Genomic DNA, 19521 nt, shown 5'->3' with positions numbered 1-19521 from the left:
GGGTGGATCCCAGTGGCACTGGAGGGTCTGGGTAGATCCCAGGGGCACTGGAGGGTCTGGATAAAACTCAGTGCCCATAATTCAGTTGCACTGAAGGGTCTGGATAGATCCCAGTGGCACTGGAGGGTCTGGGTGAAGCCCAGAGGCACTGGAGGGTCTGGATAAAACTCAGTGCCCATAATTCAGTTGCACTGGAGGGTCTGGATAGATCCCAGTGGCTCTGGAGGGTCTGGGTAGATCCCAGGGGCACTGGAGGGTCTGGGTTAACCCTGAGTGCTGACTATTTTCTGTCTGACAGCTGCAGACAGGCAAGCACTTCCCCAGTTCCTTGGTACTCAGCATGTCTTGGAGCAAGTTGCTGTGGGTGCTGTGCTCCATGCATTCTGCCATGCCTGGCTTATCCTGCTCACTGACCTGGGCTTTCTCTCTCCCTCTTCTCCCCACCCCCTCCCCTCTCCCTTGGTGCAGCTTTCGCTCCCGGAGGAACAGAATGAAGTGACGAGGAACGGCTGTGAATCCAAGGAGCTGGTCTACCTGGTGCAGATCTCCTGTCAGGTAAAGCCCATCTCCTCTGTCCCTCAGCTCATTTGGCAGGCTGGGTTGCACTCTGTTTGGCAGCACAGCCTTGGACTGTCTGGGCACAACACTTCCCTGCAGCACGTGTGGGTTTTTTCCACTCCTTGCCTAGCTTGGTCCTCAGGGGGATGCTTCTCAAGAGGATGCTCCTTAGAAGGCTGCTCCTCAGACAGATGCTGTTTGTGGCACTGTAACCAGCAAGTAGGAAGAAAAAGAGCATGGAGGGGAGGAAAAGGAATCTGTTAAGCAAATAATCCTTGCTGCAGCTTGTGCTGAGCTGCACAGCAATTAGCCTGCAGCCCTGGGCGTGCGTGCTGCGGCTCTGCCAACGTGTGGCTGTCAGCTGGGGGGCTGTGCCCTGCCACAGGGACACACCAGGCACACAGACAGAGGAAGGGCACGCAGCAGAATGCTGGGCAGTGGTTTGGTTGATGGCAGCCAGGAGATGGGAATCCCTGGTCTCTCCCCAGTTAGGTCTGCAGGTCTCTGGTGTGAGATTCTTTTTGCCGCCTCTGCCGCCGGGCCATCAAAACCAAGCAGAGAGCTCTGCTGCTGTCTGCCCCAGGTCCCCATCTGCTCCTAGGGCTGTAGTGGCTGTGAGGTGCTGCCCAAATGGGGGTTTGATTTTAGTGTTTTGGATGCAGATGCTTATAGGAGACAGATTGCACTGACAACATCAAGTGAGGCTTGATGCCTGCACTGGGTCATTTGCCTGCTCTTAGCTCAATTCTTTCCATGCTTCATCTCAGCACTTCTTGAGCACCTCTTAGGCTGAAGCCACTGTGGGGTCTGCCTCTCTCGGTGTTTGTAGCAGCCTAGTGGCATTAGAACCACAGCAACATCAATGTGCAGTCACCTTGCTCTTCTGCCCTCCCTCTTTGTGCAGGCTGCTGCAGGGAGCAAAAGCTCCTGCTCTGGTGGGGAGGTGGAGCTTGGCACAGGCTGAGGCACAGCAGTGTGGTCAGTGGGGTAGAGACACACAGAATAATTCCCCTCTTGTCAGGAAATGTGGCAGTGGACACGTGTCTGTGCCCCAGCCAAGAGCAGCACAGTGACTGAGAAGGGACATGTTTGGAGGGGTGGAAGGAAATTGCAGTTGGGATGGGTTTTGAGTCCTCAGGTTTGAGGCTGCAGTCCCAGTGCTGATGGCAGAGGTGAGAGCTTTGCCTTCTCTCCTGGCTGTTGGGTTTGAGGCTGCAGTCCCAGTGCTGATGGCAGAGGTGAGAGCTTTGCCTTCTCTCCTGGCTGTTGGGTTTGAGGCTGCAGTCCCAGTGCTGATGGCAGAGGTGAGCTTTGCCTTCTCTCCTGGCTGTTGGGTTTGAGGCTGCAGTCCCAGTGCTGATGGCAGAGGTGAGCTTTGCCTTCTCTCCTGGCTGTTGGGTTTGAGGCTGCAGTCCCAGTGCTGATGGCAGAGGTGAGCCTTGCCTTCTCTCCCAGCTGTTGGGTTTGAGGCTGCATTCACAGTGCTGATGGCAGAGGTGAGCTTTGGCTGTGCAGTAGATCCTGTCTGACTGCTGAGAGCTTTGGCTGTGCAGTAGATCCTGTCTGACTGCTGAGGGCTTTGGCTCTCCAGTAGATCCTGTCTGACTGCTGAGGGCTTTGGCTGTGCAGTAGGTCAAGCCCAGCTGCTGAGGGCTTTGGCTGTGCAGTAGGTCAAGCCCAGCTGCTGAGGGCTTTGCTTGTCCAGTAGATCCTGCCTGAGTGCTGAGGGCTTTGGCTGTCCAGTAGCTCAAGCCCAGCTGCTGAGGGCTTTGGCTGTCCAGTAGATTCTGCCTGACTGCTGAGGGCTTTGGCTGTCCAGTAGGTCAAGCCCAGCTGCTGAGGGCTTTGGCTGTCCAGTAGGTCCTGCCTGACTGCTGAGGGCTTTGGCTGTCCAGTAGATCCTGTCTGACTGCTGAGGACTTTGGCTGTCCAGTAGATCCTGTCTGACTGCTGAGGACTTTGGCTGTCCAGTAGATCCTGCCTGACTGCTGAGGGCTTTGGCTGTCCAGTAGGTCGAGCCCAGCTGCTGAGGGCTTATGTTACACTTTTTTTTCCAGCATTACTCAACTAAAATGGGAGCACTGGGGGTTGGCCTCATCCCTTTAAAGGCTGGCCATGAAACTAGTCACCTTTTCCTTCTTTCCTTGCCTTTTAAAGTCATCCCTCTGCCTAGCTGGAGCTTCTCCCCGCCCCAAGTCTGTGACTCACCTCTTGCAGGTCCATCCGTGTCCCCATCTCTCAGCTGCTTACAAGCTGAGAAACTTGTGGCATCTGGATTCAATGAAGGGAAAGGCATGGGAAGGAGCTGCACAGCTGAGCATCATGGAGCTGCTTCACCCCTGACATCTCATGGCCTCTCCTAATGTCCAGGGAAAGATTCCATTCCGTCACGCGTCGGAGCCCCTCGGTGTCTGGATGGATTTGGCCCCACAGTAGGGTTGGATGGGAGGTGTGAAATAGCTCATGGAATGATAGTGCAGTGGGGAGAGATTTTGGCAGGATGCAGCTGTGTCAGGCCAAAAATATTGAAGGAGGGAGAAAAAACCAACATGGGGGGGTGGGGGGTGGGGTGGAAAGGCTGTAAACCAACTTTGGTGTTGCTCACCTTTTGGCTTGCTGCCAGCCTCGGTGTTCATCCTGCTGCAGCAGCCTGGAGAAGTCTCCTTCAGTTCTCAGATGGACACAGGGAAAAGGAGTTGTGGTAATTAAAGCTCCATTTGAAAGCTTCAGGGTCCTGCATCTGGGTGGAGGCAATCCCAGGCACAAATCCAGGCTGGGCAGGGACTGGCTGGAAAGTAGCCCTGAGGAGAGAGACTTGGGGGTGCTGGTGGACAAAAAGCTCACCAGGAGCTCTCAGTGTGCACTTGCAGCCTGCAAAGTCAATCAGATCCTGGGCTGCAGCAGGAGAAGTGTGGCTAGCAGGTCGAGGGAGGTGATCCTCCCCCTCTGCTCAGTCCTGGTGAGACCCCACCTGGAGTACTGTGTCCAGTTCTGGAGCCCCTATTCCAAGAGGGATGTGGAGGTGCTGGAAGGTGTCCAGAGAAGGGCCACAAGGATGAGCAGAAGGCTGGAGCACCTCTCCTGTGAGGACAGACTGAAGGAGTTGGGGCTGTGCAGTCTGGAGAAGAGAAGGCTCTGAGGTGACCTCATTGTGGCCTTCCAGGATCTGAAGGGGGCTACAGGAAGGCTGGGGAGGGACTGCTCAGGATCTCAGGGAGTGCTAGGACTAGGGGGAATGGAATGAAGCTGGAGGTGGGGAGATTCAGGCTGGATGTGAGGAGGAAGTTCTTCCCCATGAGAGTGGTGAAGCCCTGGAATGGGTTGTCCAGGGAGGTGGTTGAGGCCCCAGCCCTGGAGGTGTTTAAGCCCAGGCTGGCTGAGGCTGTGGCCAGGCTGATCTAGTGTGGGGTGTCCCTGCCCATGGCAGGGGGGTTGGAACTGGATGATCCTTGTGGTCCCTTCCAACCCTGACTGATACTATGATACTTTGATCTTTGTGAGTTGGAAAAGCAAGGAGACTTGGCCACTCTGGCCAGTTCAGATTAGAGAGCAGGGAGAAAACAGGCTGCAAGTCCCAGCTTTGGGGGTTGAGCGCTGTGCCTTGGCCAGTGTGGCCTGCACTGAGAGCAGCTCTGTGTGGTGTGAGCCATCACCAGGCATTCATTCTGTCATTTCACTCTGTAGCAGGCAACAAACCCAAAGCTTCTGAGCACTGGAGGGGATTTTTTTTGCAAGCACCCAGGCTCAGCTGGGTTTGGCTCAGCATTCAGGCTAAGGAAATTCTATCCCACTCTTTCCCATCTGCAAGCATAATTTCAGTGGTGTAAGGAGAATGATTGGGTTTGATGCCTGTTCTGCCAAAGCTTCCCAGATAAGGTTTGGGGGTGAGGGTGGGGGGAATAAAAAGGGGGGGGGGGGGGGTTGGAGTTGTGTTTGTGACACATTTCTGCTGCAAGTCAGCTTGTGGAAGAGAAGCTTTGTGTGAGGTTCTGGGTAGGGGTGGGGGGAATTAAGTCTCCCTTCAGCTTTTCTGGGAGACCTCACCAATAAAATATTAATCCAGTTTATTAGCTGCTAAGAAGTGGTGGGAATATAGAGAGAGTGGTTCCAAGTTGTTTCAGAAGAGTGGAAAGCCAGGGTTGGTTTGAGCTTGTGGAACAGAGGTAAACATGAATGCAAAGTTTTAGGGGTTGAAATGATCTTGGAGAGAGTTGGTGAGAGGAGGATCTGGTTTTGGGGTTCTTTTTAGAGCCATGTAGATGGAGTTTCCTTTTCTCCAAGTCAGATGGCATGGTTTTAACTTGAATGTCAGCTCACATTCAGGACATGTTAGGGAATTGAGTCAGTCATCAGTAAAGTTGCAGATGACACCAAGGTGGGAGCAGGAGTTGCTCTGTTAGAGGACTGAAGGGCTCTGCAGAGGAACCTTGCCAGGCTGGACAGATGGGCAGAGTCCAACAGGATGACATTCAACAAGTCCAAGTGGTGGGTGCTGTACTTTGGCCACAACAACCCCATGCAGAACTACAGGCTGCAGACAGAGTGGTTGGAGAGCAGCCAAACAGAAAGGGACCTGGGGGTAGTGGTTGACAGCAGCTGAACATGAGGCAGCAGTGTGCCCAGGTGGCCAAGAAGGCAAATTACATCCTGGCCTGCCAACAGGAACAGGGAAGTCATTGTGCCCTGTACTCAGCACTGGTTAGGCCACACCTTGAGTCCTGTGTCCAGTTCTGGGCTCCTCAATTTAAGAAGGACATTGAGACACTTGAAGGTGTCCAGAGAAGGGCAATGAGGCTGGGGAGGGGTCTGGAGCACAGCCCTGTGAGGAGAGGCTGAGGGAGCTGGGGTTGCTTAGCCTGAAGAAGAGGAGGCTCAGGGGAGACCTTCTTGCTCTCTCCAACTCCCTGAAGGGAGGTTGTAGCCAGGTGGGGGTTGGTCTCTTCTCCCAGGCAAGCAGCACCAGAACAAGAGGACACAGTCTCAAGCTGTGCCAGGGGAGGTTTAGGCTGGAGGTGAGGAGAAAGTTCTTCCCAGAGAGAGTTGTTAGCCATTGGGATGTGCTGCCCAGGGAGGTGATGGAGTCCCCATCCCTGGAGGTGTTCAGAAGAGGATTGGATGTGGCACTTGGTGCCATGAGTCATGAGGTGCTGGGTGCCAGGTTGGACTTGATGATCTGTGAGCTCTCTTCCAACCTTATTGATTCTATGATTCTATGTTCAGTTACTGCTCTTGAAGGGTTGCTGTTCCTGCAATAAAGGCAGACAAAATCCCTTTCCATGATGAAAGGAGGGATGGAACAATCTGCAAGTGCTTGAAATTGGAGGCAAGCTTGCAGGGGAGAGGAATGCTGTTGGGAGTTTGAGCTTTGGCAGCGTGCAGGCAGAAGACCACGTGTGTTCCTGCCAGGGAGGAAAATGCCTCTAAAGAATGTTGGAGTCTGGGGTTTGTGTAGGAAACAGGCAAGGATAGAATCCAGGCAGGGGTGGTGTGAGGGACCTGGCCAGGCTGGATGGATGGGCTGAGGCCAATGGGATGAGGCTCAAGGAAGCCAAGTGCTGGGTCCTGCACTTGGGTCACAACAGCTCCATGAATGTTCCAGGCTTGGGGCAGGGAGGCTGGAAACTGCCTGGTGGAAAAGGGCCTGGGGGTGTTGGTTGATGGCAGCTGAATGTGAGCCAGGCTGTGCCCAGGTGGCCAAGAAGGATAACAGCATCCTGGCTTGGATGAGGAGTGGTGTGACCAGGAGGACTAAGGCAGGGATAATCCCCCTGTACTAGGCAGTGGTGAGGCCAGACCTCATGTCCTGGGTTCAGTTTTTCAGGTCCTTACTCCAAGAAGGACACTGAGGAGCTGGAGCAGCTCCAGAGAAGGGCAACAAAGCTGGGGAAGGGTCTGGAGAACAGGGCTGGTGAGGAGCAAATGAGGGACCTAGAGGTGTTTAGTCTGGAGGAAAGGAGGCTGTAGTGAGGTGGAGGTTGGTTTCTTCTCCCAAAGAACAAGTGATAGGATGAGAGAAAATGGCCTCAAGTTGCCCCACAGGGGGGTTAGGTTGGGTGCTGGGAAACATTCCTTCCCCAAAAGGTTTATGAGGTCCTTCAACAGGTACAATTTCTTCCTCAAAAGGGTTGTCAAGCCCTGGACCAGGCTGCCCAGAGCAGTGGTGGAGTCCCCATCCCTGGAGGGGTTTCAGAGCTGTGTAGATGTGGTGCTGAGGGCCATGGTTTAGTGGAGACCTGGTTATAAAAGACTTGCAGGATCATTGAGCCCAACTCTTGACCCAACACCACCATGGCCACTAAACCACATCCCCAAGTGCCATGGCCACAGGTGTCTTGAACACCTGCAGGGATGGGGACTCCACCACCTCCCTGGGCAGCCTGTGCCAGTGCCTGGCCAGCAGTTGTTGTGCAGGATGCAGAGTCCTTTGCCCTGCTCTGGTGTCTGCTCTGTGTTGGTTTTGATTGATAGAATCAGGTCTCTGGTGTGCTAGATGGAGACATTCATGCAAATGTATGCCACTTGCATCTCCCAGCTCTGCCATGCAGGAGATTCAAGCTTAGTATCTTAAGATAGAGTCATTAAGGTTGGAAAAGACCTCTAAGATCATCATCAAGTCCAACCAGCAACACACCACCACCATGGCCTCCAAACCATGTCCAGAGGTTTCTTGAACACCTCCAGGGATGGGGACTCCACCACCTACCTCCCTGGGCAGCCTGTTCCAATGCCTGACCACTCTTGCAGGATAGAAACTGTTGCTAGTGTCCAACCTAAACCTCCCCAGGTGCAACTTGAGGCCATTTCCTCTTGACCTGTCGTTAGGTTGGGGAGCTTCAATCACTGCACTCAAACACCCACTCACCCTCACCCAGCACTGGGTCCCTGAGCAGCCATCATGTCCTATTCTTCCACATCCCAGCCAGTGTCCAGCTGTCTCCTCCACAAGCCCTGTGAGGAGAGGCTGAGGGAGCTGGGGTTGCTTAGCCTGGAGAAGAGGAGGCTCAGGGGAGATCCTTATTCTTTTCTACAACTACCTGAGGGGAGGTTGTAGCCAGGAGGGGGTTGGTCTCTTCTCCCAGGCAACCAGCACCAGAAGAAGAGGACACAGTCTCAAGCTGTGCCAGGGGAGGTTTAGGCTGGATGTTAGGAAGAAGTTCTTCCCAGAAAGAGAGATTGGCCATGGGAATGTGCTGCCCAGGGAGGTGGTGGAGTCCCCATCCCTGGAGGTGTTTAGGAGGAGACTGGCTGGGGTGCTTGGTGCCATGGTTTAGTTGATTAGATGGCGTTGGGTGACAGGTTGGACTCGATGATCTTGAAGGTCTCTTCCAACCTGGTTAATTAAAATTGTTCTTTCTTAAATTAAGGTACTTGGGGAAGAGACCAACCCCCCTGATCTTCTCCCTGAAGAGCAGCATTTAGAAAGGAAGAGGACTATAAGGGAGTGTGAAATAGACTGGTGGAGCTAGGCTCTGCCCTCCCTATAGCAGAAATGGGAGCAGCCACCAGATAACACCCAGAGTCAAGGGGAACCTCTAACCTGTCCTGGTCAGGGGGCACCACAGCATGTTAGGTGTTGGAAGGGACCTCAAAAGCCTTTTATTCCTCTTTTGAGGAAGAGTAAACATATACTGAAGCAGATAATCCTTTGAAAAGCCATAGGAATAGGACACAGTCTCAAGCTGTGCCAGGGGAAGTTTAGGCTGGAGGTGAGGAGAAAGTTCTTCCCTGAGAGAGTTGTTAGCCATTGGGATGTGCTGCCCAGGGAGGTGGTGGAGTCCCCATCCCTGGGGGTGTTCAAAAAGGGATTGGACGTGGCACTTGGTGCCATGGTTTAGTAGTCCTAAGGTGCTGAGTGACAGGTTGGACTTGATGATCTTTGAGGTCTCTTCCAACCTTATTGATTCTGTGATGACCTATGATTTGCCAAGGTCTGAAGGCAGCCCCCAGCCAGCACTCCCTGGCTTGGGAGCATGGTTGCAGTAATGATTGCTTCCAAGGGCAGCAGTGAGAATGCCAGGAAAAAACTGGGCTCCCAGGAGGCAGAACAGGCAGGGCTCCCCATCCTGGGTGGTTTGTGGGGAGAAGAGAGTGGAATATATTGTCACAGAAGCAGATGTCTTACTCAGACTGCTAATGTCTAAAGTATGGCTTGCTGGTCCTGTCTGCTCTGATAGCCCAGACTCAAAACCACTAATTGCTTGCAGGAGGAGTTTTGAGTCAACCATTTGTATGGTTGGGTTTTGTCTTAAAGGCTGCTGCTGCTTTAATGGATGAATAGCTTGCATCTTGTGTGAGGGAAGCTCAGAGCACCTACAGAACATTCACTTGAGTAAGTGCCACCAACTGTCTTCCTGTGAAGAGCTACAGGTCTTCCAACAGATGTCTGAGGCCCAGGCTTTAGCACACAATTAGATCCTTGTGTGGTTTAGAGGGGAGGGAGAAAAAGACAACAAAATCTGGCCTCCTCTCTGTTGATGGAATCTCTCTGTGGAGCATCCAAGCTGGGGCCTACCCACCTCAAAATCCACTTTTGGAGTATCTGTTACTGGGCTTCTCCTTCCTTAGCACTGACTTCTCTGCCTTTGTTGGAGAAAGCTTTGGCTGAACAAAAGCTGTGTCCTCTATTAAGCAACACATTCAGGTGAAGGTTCTGCAGTCTGGCTGCAGTCTCCTGCCCCTGCCAATGCCTTCAGAGGTCTGTGTGTCCATGTAGCTGCTAGATGCCATGGCCACAGGTTTCTTGAACACCTGAGGGGTGGTGACTCCACCACCTCCCTGGGCAGCCTGTTCCAAAGCCTGACCACTCTTGCAGGACAGAAATTGTTCCTGATCTCCAACCTAAGCCTCCCGTGGTGCAGTTTGGGGCTGCTCTCATCCTGTCACTTAGAATCACAGGATCAATAAGATTGGAAAAGACTTCAAAGATCACAGAATCAATAAGGTTGGAAGAGACCTCAGAGATCATCAAGTCCAACGTGTCACCCAACACCTCATGACTACTAAACCATGGCACCAAGTGCCACATCCAATCCCCTCTTGAACACCTCCAGGGATGGTGACTCCACCACCTCCCTGGGCAGCACATTCCAATGGCTAACAGCTCTCTGGGAAGAACTTTCTCCTCACCTTCAGCCTAGACTTCCCTGGTGCAGCTTGAGACTGTGTCCTCTTGTTCTGGTGCTGCTTGCCTGGGAGAAGAGACCAACCCCCTGGGAGAAGAGACCAACCCCCAGCTGGCTACAACCTCCCTTCAGGCAGTTGGAGAGAGCAAGAAGGTCTCCCCTGAGCCTCCTCTTCTCCAGGCTAAGCAACCCCAGCTCCCTCAGCCTCTCCTCACAGGGCTGTGCTCCAGACCCCTCCCCAGCTTTGTTGCCCTTCTCTGGACACATTCAGGAGTCTCAATGTCCCAACTTGGTACTGGGGAGAGGAGACCAACATCTCCCTCACTTACAAGCTCCTTATAGAGAACTGAAGTGAGAGAAGAGACCTCTCTGGGCAGCCTTTTCCAATGCTCGACCATGAGCAAGAGGAAAAATCACTTCTGAGACTGAAATAGCCTCTCCCAGGGCCATGCTGCCATGAAAGGGTTTTTTTTAAGCAGCAGAATCTTTTGCAATTACATGGTGGTTTGTTCCTGTCGTGTCCTTTGGGCATCTTGCCTTCAGAAAGCAAGTTCTGAGTTCAATCAATCCTCTTGTACCCAAATTGTGTTGTACTGAAGCAGGAGTGAAGATCACTGTTGAAAGCTAAGAGGACAGGATAGCAATTGTGGTTTCTTGCTCTTAGTGATGCCTCTTGGCAGGGCTGCTCCTTGTCATGTGGTGCTTTGTAGACAAGGCTGGGCCCAGCCACTAATTGAAGAGCAGAGTTGGCTTGATTCTGTAGAGGCATTGGATCCTGCCCCATAACTAAGCAAGTCTGGAGGCATTGCAGAGGGCAGCTTTGCAATCTGACTTGGTTTACAACTTCTTCAAGAGCTGGCCTTGGGCCAAATCCAAAAGAGGAGGAGGATTGTGGTGGCTGTTCCTGTTTTTCTTAGCTGCCTTGATGTTTGTTCCTGATAGAGAAGTTTAACATAAATCCCTTTTTAATAGCAGCTTGGGGCAGTTGAGAGCCCTTTGGGACAGAGTCCAGACATTGGGATCATAGGCTTGCTGCAGTTGGATAAGGCCTAACCAAGATCATCAAGTCCAACCAGCACCCAACTTCACCGAGCCTGGTGTCACAGTATCACAGTATCGCTTAGGTTGGAAAGGACCTCGAGGATCATCGAGTCCAACCTATCAACACAGACCCCATGCCTAGACCATGGCACCAAGTGCCACGTCCAATCTCCTCTTGAACGCCTTCAGGGTCGATGACTCAACCACCTCCCTGGGCAACCCGTTCCAATGGCGAATGACTCGCTCGGTGAAGAACTTCCTCCTCACCTCGAGTCTAAACCTCCCCTGGTGCAGCTTGAGACTGTGTCCTCTTGTTCTGGTGCTGGTTGCCTGGGAGAAGAGGCCAACCCCTTCCTGGCTACAACCTCCTTTCAGGTAGTTGTAGAGGGCAATCAGGTCACCCCTGAGCCTCCTCTTCTCCAGGCTAAACAACCCCAGCTCCCTCAGCCTCTCCTCACAGGGCTGTGTTCAAGGCCTCTCCCCAGCCTTGTTGCCCTTCTCTGGACACCTTCAAGTCTCTCAATGTCCTTCTTAAACTGAGGGGCCCAGAACTGGACACAGGACTCAAGGTGTGGCCTAACCAAAGCAGAGTACAGGGGCACTATGACCTCCCTGCTCCTGCTGGCCACACTATTCCTAATGCTGGCCAGGATGCCATTGGCCCTCCTGGCCACCTGGGCACACTGCTGGCTCATATTCAGGTGGCTGTCGATCAGCACCCCCAGGTCCCTCTCTGTTTGGGAGCTCTCAGCCACTCCAACCCCAGCCTGTAGCTCTGCATGGGATTGCCGTAGCCAAAGTGCAGCACTCGGCACTTGGACTTGTTGAAAGCCATCCCATTGGCCTCTGCCCATCTGTCCAGTCGGTCGAGGTCCCTCTGCAGAGCCTTTCTACCCTCTAATTGACTAACATCTGCCCCTAACTTGGTGTCATCTGCAAACTTGCTGATGACTGACTCTACCCCTTCATCCAGATCATCAATGAATATGTTGAAGAGGACAGGGCCCAGCACTGATCCCTGGGGGACACCACTGGTGACTGGCCACCAGCTGGATGTGGCACCGTTCACCACCACTCTCTGGGCCCGGCCCTCCAGCCAGCTCCTAACCCAGCACAGAGTGTAGTGGTCCAATCCACAGGCTGACAGCTTAGTCAGCAGTTTGCTGTGGGGGACGGTGTCAAAGGCCTTGCTGAAGTCCAGGCAGACCACATCCACAGCCTGCCCCACATCCACCAGGCGGGTCACCTGATCATAGAAAGAGATCAGGTTGGAGAGGCAGGATCTGCCCTTCCTAAATCCATGTTGGCTGGACCTGAGCCCTTGGCCATCCTTCAGGTGCGCAGTTATTGCCACCAGGATAATCTGCTCCATCACTTTCCCTGGCACTGAGGTCAGGCTGACCGGCCTGGAGTTTCCAGGTTCCTCCATCCGACCCTTCTTGTGGATGGGGACCACGTTGGCCAGTTTCCAGTCATCTGGGACCTCACCTGTGAGCCAGGACTGGAGGAAAATGATGGTGTCAAACCATGTCCCTCAGCACCACATCCCTGCCTCCTCTAAACACCTCCAGGGATGGAGACTCAACCAGCTCCATGGGGAGCTGCAATGTGGGCTGCAAAGTTACTGTGATCAAGGAGTAATGGTAGGTGTTGGGTGGCTGAGCAGCCACCAGGAGAATGGCAATGTGTGAGTGATGATGCTTCAGTCCTGAACCACTTGCATGTAAATAAAGCTCAGAGACCTTGGAAGAGCATCTGCACTGCCAGACAACAGATTGATTGGACCTGAAATGTAGGACAAAGAGATTAGTAAAGGATAGTGGGAGGCAAAAAAGAGGCACAGAAGGTCAGGTTGGAGAGCAACCTGCTCTAGTTAAAGATGTCCCAGCATGGGTTTAGTGATTTTCATGCTTTGAAGCTCCTGTTAGTTTGTGAATCCCAGAATCCCACCATGGTGGGGGTTGGAAGGGTCCTCTGCAGATCATCCAGTCCAAATCCCCTGCTAAGTTGTTGTGATCCAAGTGCAGACCCAGTGCTTGGCCTTGTTCAACCTCATCCCTTTGGCCTCGGCCCATCGATCCCTCCTCTGAGTGCCAGAGAGGCCTCTGGAAGGTCAGGGCTGCTGTCAGTGCAGCAGCACAAGGCCACATACACCTGTTTGAATGGAATAGAACACTCCAACCCTCATCATCCTGTGATCATCAAGTCCAACCTATCACCCAACACCATCTGATCAACTGACCCATGGCACCAAGTGCCTCATCCAGGCTCTTCCTAAACACCTCCAGTGATGGTGACTCCACCACCTCCCTGGGCAGCACATTCCAATGGCCAATCTCTCTTTCTGGGAAGAACTTCTTCCTAACATCCAGCCCAAACCTCCCCTGGCACAGCTTGAGACTGTGTCCTCTTGTTCTGGTGCTGCTTGCCTGGGAGAAGAGACCAACCCCCTCCTGGCTACAACCTCCCTACAGGTAGTTGTAGAGAGCAAGAAGGTCTCCCCTGAACCTCCTCCAGGCTAAGCAACCCCAGCTCCCTCAGCCTCTCCTCACAGGGCTGTGCTCCAGACCCCTCCCCAGCTTTGTTGCCCTTCTCTGGACACCTTCCAGCCACTCAACATCCTTCCTAAACTGAGGGGCCCAGAAGTGGACACAGGACTCAAGGTGTGACCTAACCAGTGCTGAGCACAGGGCAGAAAGACCTCCCTGCTCCTGCTGGCCACACTGTTCCAACATCTAGCATGACTCTGCTGGCACTCAGACCTGCTCCTGGGGCAACCTTGTGTTCCCACATGTGGGTTTAGTGTTCCTGTCTCTAACTGGAATCAGGGAGTGGAAGGAAGTGTAATTTTCAGTGGGGAACAGCTGCAGTGGCTGCCATTAAATCCTCATTTTCCCTGCAGATTTCAATTAATTGATAATAAACTGATCATTAAGGTTGAAAGAGATTAATTTCTTCTGTGGAATAAGGTTCTTAAGGATTCACCACAAAAAATACCCTGAACTTTCTTCTCTGCCTTCTGCCTTACCACCCATCTGTCCTTCATCTTCTGATAGCTGAGCCTTTGCCTACGTGTTCAAAAAGGGATTGGATGTGGCACTTGAAGCCATGGTTCAGTTAGTCAGGAGGTGTTGGGTGACAGTTTGGACCTGATGATCTCTGAGGTCTTTTCCAACCTGATTGATTCTTTGAGATGGGGATAGGTGTCTTCTCCCTATGGCCTGAAATTGTGCCAGGCCAGCTGGAGGAGCAGGGAAGTCATTGTGCCCTGTGCTCAGCACTGCTTAGGCCACACCTTGAGTCCTGTCTCCAGTTCTGGGCCCCTCAGTTTAAGAAGGACATTGAGACTCTTGAATGTGTCCAGAGAAGGGCAATGAGGCTGGGGAGAGGTCTGGAGCACAGCCCTGTGAGGAGAGGCTGAGGGAGCTGGGGTTGTTTAGCCTGGAGAAGAGGAGGCTCAGAGGAGACCTCATTGCTCTCTACAACTACCTGAAGGGAGGTTGTAGCCAGGTGGGGGTTGGTCTCTTCTCCCAGGCACCCAGCACCAGAACAAGAGGACACAGTCTCAAGCTGTGCCAGGGGAAGTTTATGCTGGAGGTGAGGAGAAAGTTCTTCCCAGAGAGAGTTGTTAGCCATTGGAATGTGCTGCCCAGGGAGGTGGTGCAGTCCCCATCCCTAGAGGTGTTCAGGAGGGGATTGGATGTGGCACTTGGTGCCGTGGTTTAGTCATGAGGTCTGTGGTGACAGGTTGGACTTGATGATCTGTGAGTTCTTTTCCAAGCTTATTGATTCTGTGATGATTCTATGATTAGGAAGAGTTTCTTCACTGCAAGAGTGGCCAGGTGTTGGAACAGGCTGCCCGGGGAGGTGGTGGAGTCCCCATCCCTGGAGGTGTTCAAGAAATGTGAACTTGGGATGTGGTTTAGAGGCTATGGTGGCGTTGGGTTGGATGGGGGATGGTTGGATTCAAATGATCTTAGAGGGCTCTTGATGATCTTAGAGGGCTCTTGATGATCTTAGAGGTCTCTTGCAACCAAAATGATTCTGTGATTCTCTGATTCCTTCAGCAATGAAGTAGGATCCATTTTGGTTGCAGGAGCAGCTTTGTGTTGCCTTAGTGCCAACTCCTTTCAATTCTTAGAGATTTCTAATTTCCCCAAGTCCCACTAGCCCCCCAGAAGCCCTGACATCACCCAGGACTTTCTGGTAAACAAACCTAAGCTTAGCCAAAGCCACCAGCTACAAACACTTCCTGCCTCAACTCCAAGTGATGGATTCCAGCAGCCTCATCTTCTGTTTCTGTTTTGACTACATTTCGAAGCCATTTTCCAGTGTGACTTGAAAGCAAAAAAAGGGCAGGAGGGTCATGTTGGAATAACATCCAGAACCCAAGGCCCAGACAGCTGGAGAAGTCACCCCCATGGCAGAGTTACCTCCACTGGTGGATGCTGGCCATTCCCCAGCTATTTAATCTGGGGTGTTTTCTTACAGTGGGGTCAAACTGCAGTGACTTTTGCCATGGATTTTCATCTCTGTTGCTGGTCTCCCTCTCCATGTGGACTGGTGAAGGTTCATGAGAGCATCCATCTGAATTCTCTCAGGAAGCAAGCAGTTGAACCAGAGAAGAAAGGTCTGTCCCTGCCTCAAAACTAAATAAATCTTAGGTGCTAGAGAGCAAAGCTGGTCAGAGCGTGGGAGAGGAAAGCTCTGCCTGCTGGAACGCAGCCAGGGGCAGTGATGGACAGAGAGGGATCCTCCCCTGCACAGATGTTGGCAGGTTGAGGTCTTCTGGCAGCCAGGCACCAGTGGTGTCCCCCAGGGATCAGTGCTGGGCCCCATGCTCTTTAATATCTTTATTGATGATCTGGATGAGGGCATTGAGTCCATCAGCAGTAAGTTTGCAGGTGACACCAAGCTGGGGGCAGGAGTTGATCTGTTAGAAGGTAACAGAGGCTCTGCAGAGAGACCTTGCCAGGCTGGACAGATGGGCAGAGTCCAAAGGCATGAGATTGAACACATCCAAGTGCTGGGTGCTGCACATTGGCCACAGCAACCCCAGGCAGTGCTACAGGCTGGGGGCAGAGTGGCTGAGAGCAGCCAGGCAGAGAGGGACCTGGGGGTGCTGGTGGAAAGCAGCTGAACAGGGGCCAGCATCATTCTCATGATGCCTTTCCTTGTGAACCTTGCTGTCCAATGAAGTTCCCAAAGCCCACTTTGGAGAGGTTTTTTAAGTCATTGCTCAGTTTTTCCTTTTAAAGATCCTGAAGCTGATCTTCATGTGGGGCTTGATTTATGAAGTCTGTCCTACCCAGGTTTGGGACTGAAGGGCTGAATCCTTGAGAAGATCCCCTGCAGGATACTGGGAATGGTTCCCATTTTAAGGGGTTGGGATAACTTTCTGCTGGATGGAAATATTGATTATGATGATGATCAGAGAGCTGAAGCACCTCCCCTGTGGGGACAGGCTGAGAGAGTTGGGGCTGTTCAGCCTGGAGAAGAGAAGGCTCCAGGGAGACCTTAGAGCAGCCTTCCAGTGCCTGAAGGGGGCTACAGGAGAGCTGGGGAGGGGCTTTTGATGAGGGCTTGGAATGACAGGATGATGGGGAATGGATTGTAGCTTGAGGAGAGGAGATTGAGACTGGAGATTGGGAAGAAATTGTTTCCAGTGAGGGTGGGGAGACACTGGAACAGGTTGCCCAGGGAGGTTGTGGATGCTCCCTTCCTGGAGGTGTTCAAGGCCAGATTGGATGAAGCTTTGAGCAGCCTAGTGGGAGGTGTCCCTGTCCATGGCAAGGGGTTTGGAACTGGATGATCTTGAAGGTCCTTTCCAACCCAAACCATTCTGTGCATCTGTGAATTGCTGCTCCCAAACCTGTGTTCTGCACTTGCAGCCCTGAGGAATGAGGCTGTAGAAGGAGTAGGTTCCATTCCCACTGGTATCCTGCAGTCCCTTGGCACAAGAGCCTGAGACCCAGGGCTGTGTTTGCAGATGTTGGCCTGACTTCCCTGAGCATGGTGATAGTGGTTCTGGCCTCCAGACGTGGGCACCACCCCTCTTATGGAGGCTGTTTCTGCTTCCGCAGGGCTAGCTCGGCTGGTTGCTTAGCAGCTGCTGAGCTGCTGCAGCTTGAAGGTGCAGGAGGTTCTGGGTTACCTTTCTGCACCGAGCTCCCACTGTGCCAGCTCGGGGGCTTGCTCCACCAGTTGTCCAGCAGCTCAGGAAGAACCTCCCAGAGAGATGGTGGGGCAAGAAACCCCTCTGCTGTGGTGAGGTAAGCCACCCCTGCTCCTTAATCAGCCTCCTCGAGCTATTAGCAGCCTCGTTAGCGTGGTGGTGTAGGATGGGTTGCAGCAGCAGCAGCAAGGAGAGCGTTGGCTGACTGTCCAGGGCTGACTGTCCAGGGCTGACTGTCCAGGGCTGGTCCTGCACACCCTGTCTCTTGCAGCAGTGGTTCGCTGAGCCCCAGCGATTGCTAGCTTGGGAATTTAACCCTTGCTGTCTTAACTCATCCCAAAAGGAGCCTGAGACTGAAAATGTCATGGGATTAGTGACAGCCTGGGATCATCTGACAAGCAGGTTTGTGTGGGCAGGGTATGAGGTGGGATGGAGATGTCCTGCCCAGAAGCAGGGACAGGGTTGCAGCCGCTGTTTTCTCTGTCGTTTCTTGCGCTGGTGACTAAACCTCCCTGGGCTGAAGGTTGTGCTGGCAGCTCCCTGGCAGCAAGAGCCACAGGGCTGCAAAAGCTGGAGAAATAGGACAGGCTGTCACCTTCAGGAAGATCATTCCACTTGCACTCCTTGGTTTGGGGTTTTGCCCTTTAAATGGGGAGTTAAAATGACAGAAGTCATGGAGGTGACAAAGTGCTGCTGACCTGTGTGGAGCCTTCCTTGTGGACCTGTGATGTCTTGTGGTCTGAACACAGGGGTATGGACACATGGGCTGGAGTTGGCTGAAGTGAGTGTGACAGAGAGGTCTAGCTTGGTGCATCCCAGGGTTTGCATCCACAGTTGCCTTGCAGGGTGTGGAATGGTGCTTGTTACAAATGAGTCTAGCAGGATTGGGACTGGGATGGGGTCTGCAGAGGGATCTAGCCAGGCTGGCTGGCTGGGCCAAAGTCAGTTGTGTGAGATTCAACAAGGGCAAGTGCTGGGTCCTGCACTTGGGGCACAACAACCCCAGGAATGCTTCAGGCTTGAGGCAGAGTGCCTGGAAACTGCCTGGTGGAGGAGGACCTGTGGGGGTTTGGTTGACAGCCAGCTGAAGATGAGCCAGCATGTACCCAGGTGGCCAAGGAGGCCACCAGCACCCTGGCTTGGATCAGCAGGATTAAGGAGGTGCTTGTCCCTCTGTCCTGGGCAGTGCTGAGGCTGCACCATGGGTTCAGATGTGGGACCCTCACACCATGAAGGACATTGAGGGGCTGGAGCAGGTCCAGAGAAGGACATCAAAGCTGGGGAAGGGTCTGGAGAACAGGGCTGGGGGGGAGCAGCTGAGGGAACTGGGGATATTCATCCTGGAGAAGAGGAGGCTGTAGTGAAGTGGGGTCAGTCTCTTTTCCTAGGGAACAAGCTATAGGATGAGAGGAAATGGCCTCAAGTTGCACCAGGGGAGGTTTAGGGTGGGTGTGAGCAAGAATTCCTTCCCCAGAAGAGCTGTCAAGTGAGGACCAGGCTGCCCAGGGCAGTGGTGGAGTTCCCCATCCCTGGAGGGGTTTGAAAGCTGTCCAGATGTGGTGCTGAGGGCCATGGTCTAGTGGTGCATTGGGTCACCAGGTGGCCTCAATGATCTGAAAGGTCTCTTCCAACACCCCTGTGATTCATTCTAAAATCACTTTGCACTTGAACTGGGAAGGTGGGGAAGCTCTGTGGGGACTGTGGGGGTGGCCTGAGGCAAGTGCCCACATCTCTCCAGCAGGAGCAGCCTCATTTTAGGGGCTGAGAGGATTAATGAGCCTTCATGAAGTGCTTTGACCTGGAAACTGCTGCATTATTGCAGCATCTTTTCATGGATCAGAATAGACCATGAAGAGTTTAGAAGCACCATCAGATATTAAAAGCTTCACAAAGCAAATCACACTGAGCTGCCACGGCCCCTTCCTTGTCCCCTGCAGCAGGATGTGTCTTGTCAATGCATTAATTGGGGGAATTAAATCTTCAAGGAGTAAAAGCTTCAGCTGGTGTTACTCATCACAGGTTGGTGGCTTGGGGTTGGGGTTGGTTTTTTTCCCCCCCACTTCAGCTGAAGATTTGCCTGGGGCACCTGCCAGAAATCTTGCAGGCTTCAGTTCTACCTTCAGATCTCTGATTGTATCTTTTCCTGTCTCTGCTGAATCTTAATTTCATGCTGTTTATGAACCACTTTGTCATTTGCATCTCTGCAAAAGACACCTCCAGTATGGAGAAGCTGCCAAGGCCTTGCAGGGCAGGTGGAAGCTCAAAGCTTTGGGTAGGGCACATCCCAATAACTGGTGAAATAATTAGGAACACTGAGAGCTGGCTTGAGCATGAGTTGTCCCCCAGTTAAACCAGGAAAATGCTGCTGAGGCACTTCCATCATGTTCAAGTGCTTGGAGAAGAGTGGTCATAAAGTCTTTTTGCTAGGAAAAGCCCTTTCAGGACATCCAATCCAACCATTCTCCAGCTCTGCCAAGGCTGGTGCTAAGCCATGGCCCTCAGCACCACATCTCTGCCTGTTTCAGACCCCTCCAGGCATGGGGATTCAATCACCTCCCTGGGGAGACTCTTCCAGTGTTTGAGAGACCTTTTATAGAATCATTTAGGCTGGAAAAGACCTCTGTG

At 52.8% G+C, this 19521-nt stretch overlaps 1 protein-coding gene across 7 annotated transcripts in view; it reads left to right on the top strand.

Annotated features, from left to right (window-relative positions):
- The window catches only part of ARHGAP32 (Rho GTPase activating protein 32), a 305874-nt gene that overhangs the window by 188933 nt on the left and 97420 nt on the right, over positions 1-19521 (top strand). For 6 of the 7 annotated variants that reach the window (XM_068160012.1, XM_068160008.1, XM_068160017.1 and 3 more), the window contains one exon: positions 469-555. In XM_068160012.1, coding sequence (XP_068016113.1) covers positions 469-555 — 87 coding nt within the window. Of the gene's footprint in view, positions 1-468; positions 556-16974; positions 16994-19521 lie in introns of those variants that run through there. The other variant, XM_068160016.1, reaches the window with a different exon arrangement.

The sequence above is a fragment of the Melanerpes formicivorus genome, unplaced genomic scaffold (assembly GCF_026170545.1).
Source record: "Melanerpes formicivorus ecotype bairdi unplaced genomic scaffold, bMelFor1.0.p_v2 SCAF_47, whole genome shotgun sequence".
Lineage (NCBI taxonomy): Eukaryota > Metazoa > Chordata > Aves > Piciformes > Picidae > Melanerpes > Melanerpes formicivorus.
This window is presented reverse-complemented; position numbering and strand designations above follow the sequence as displayed.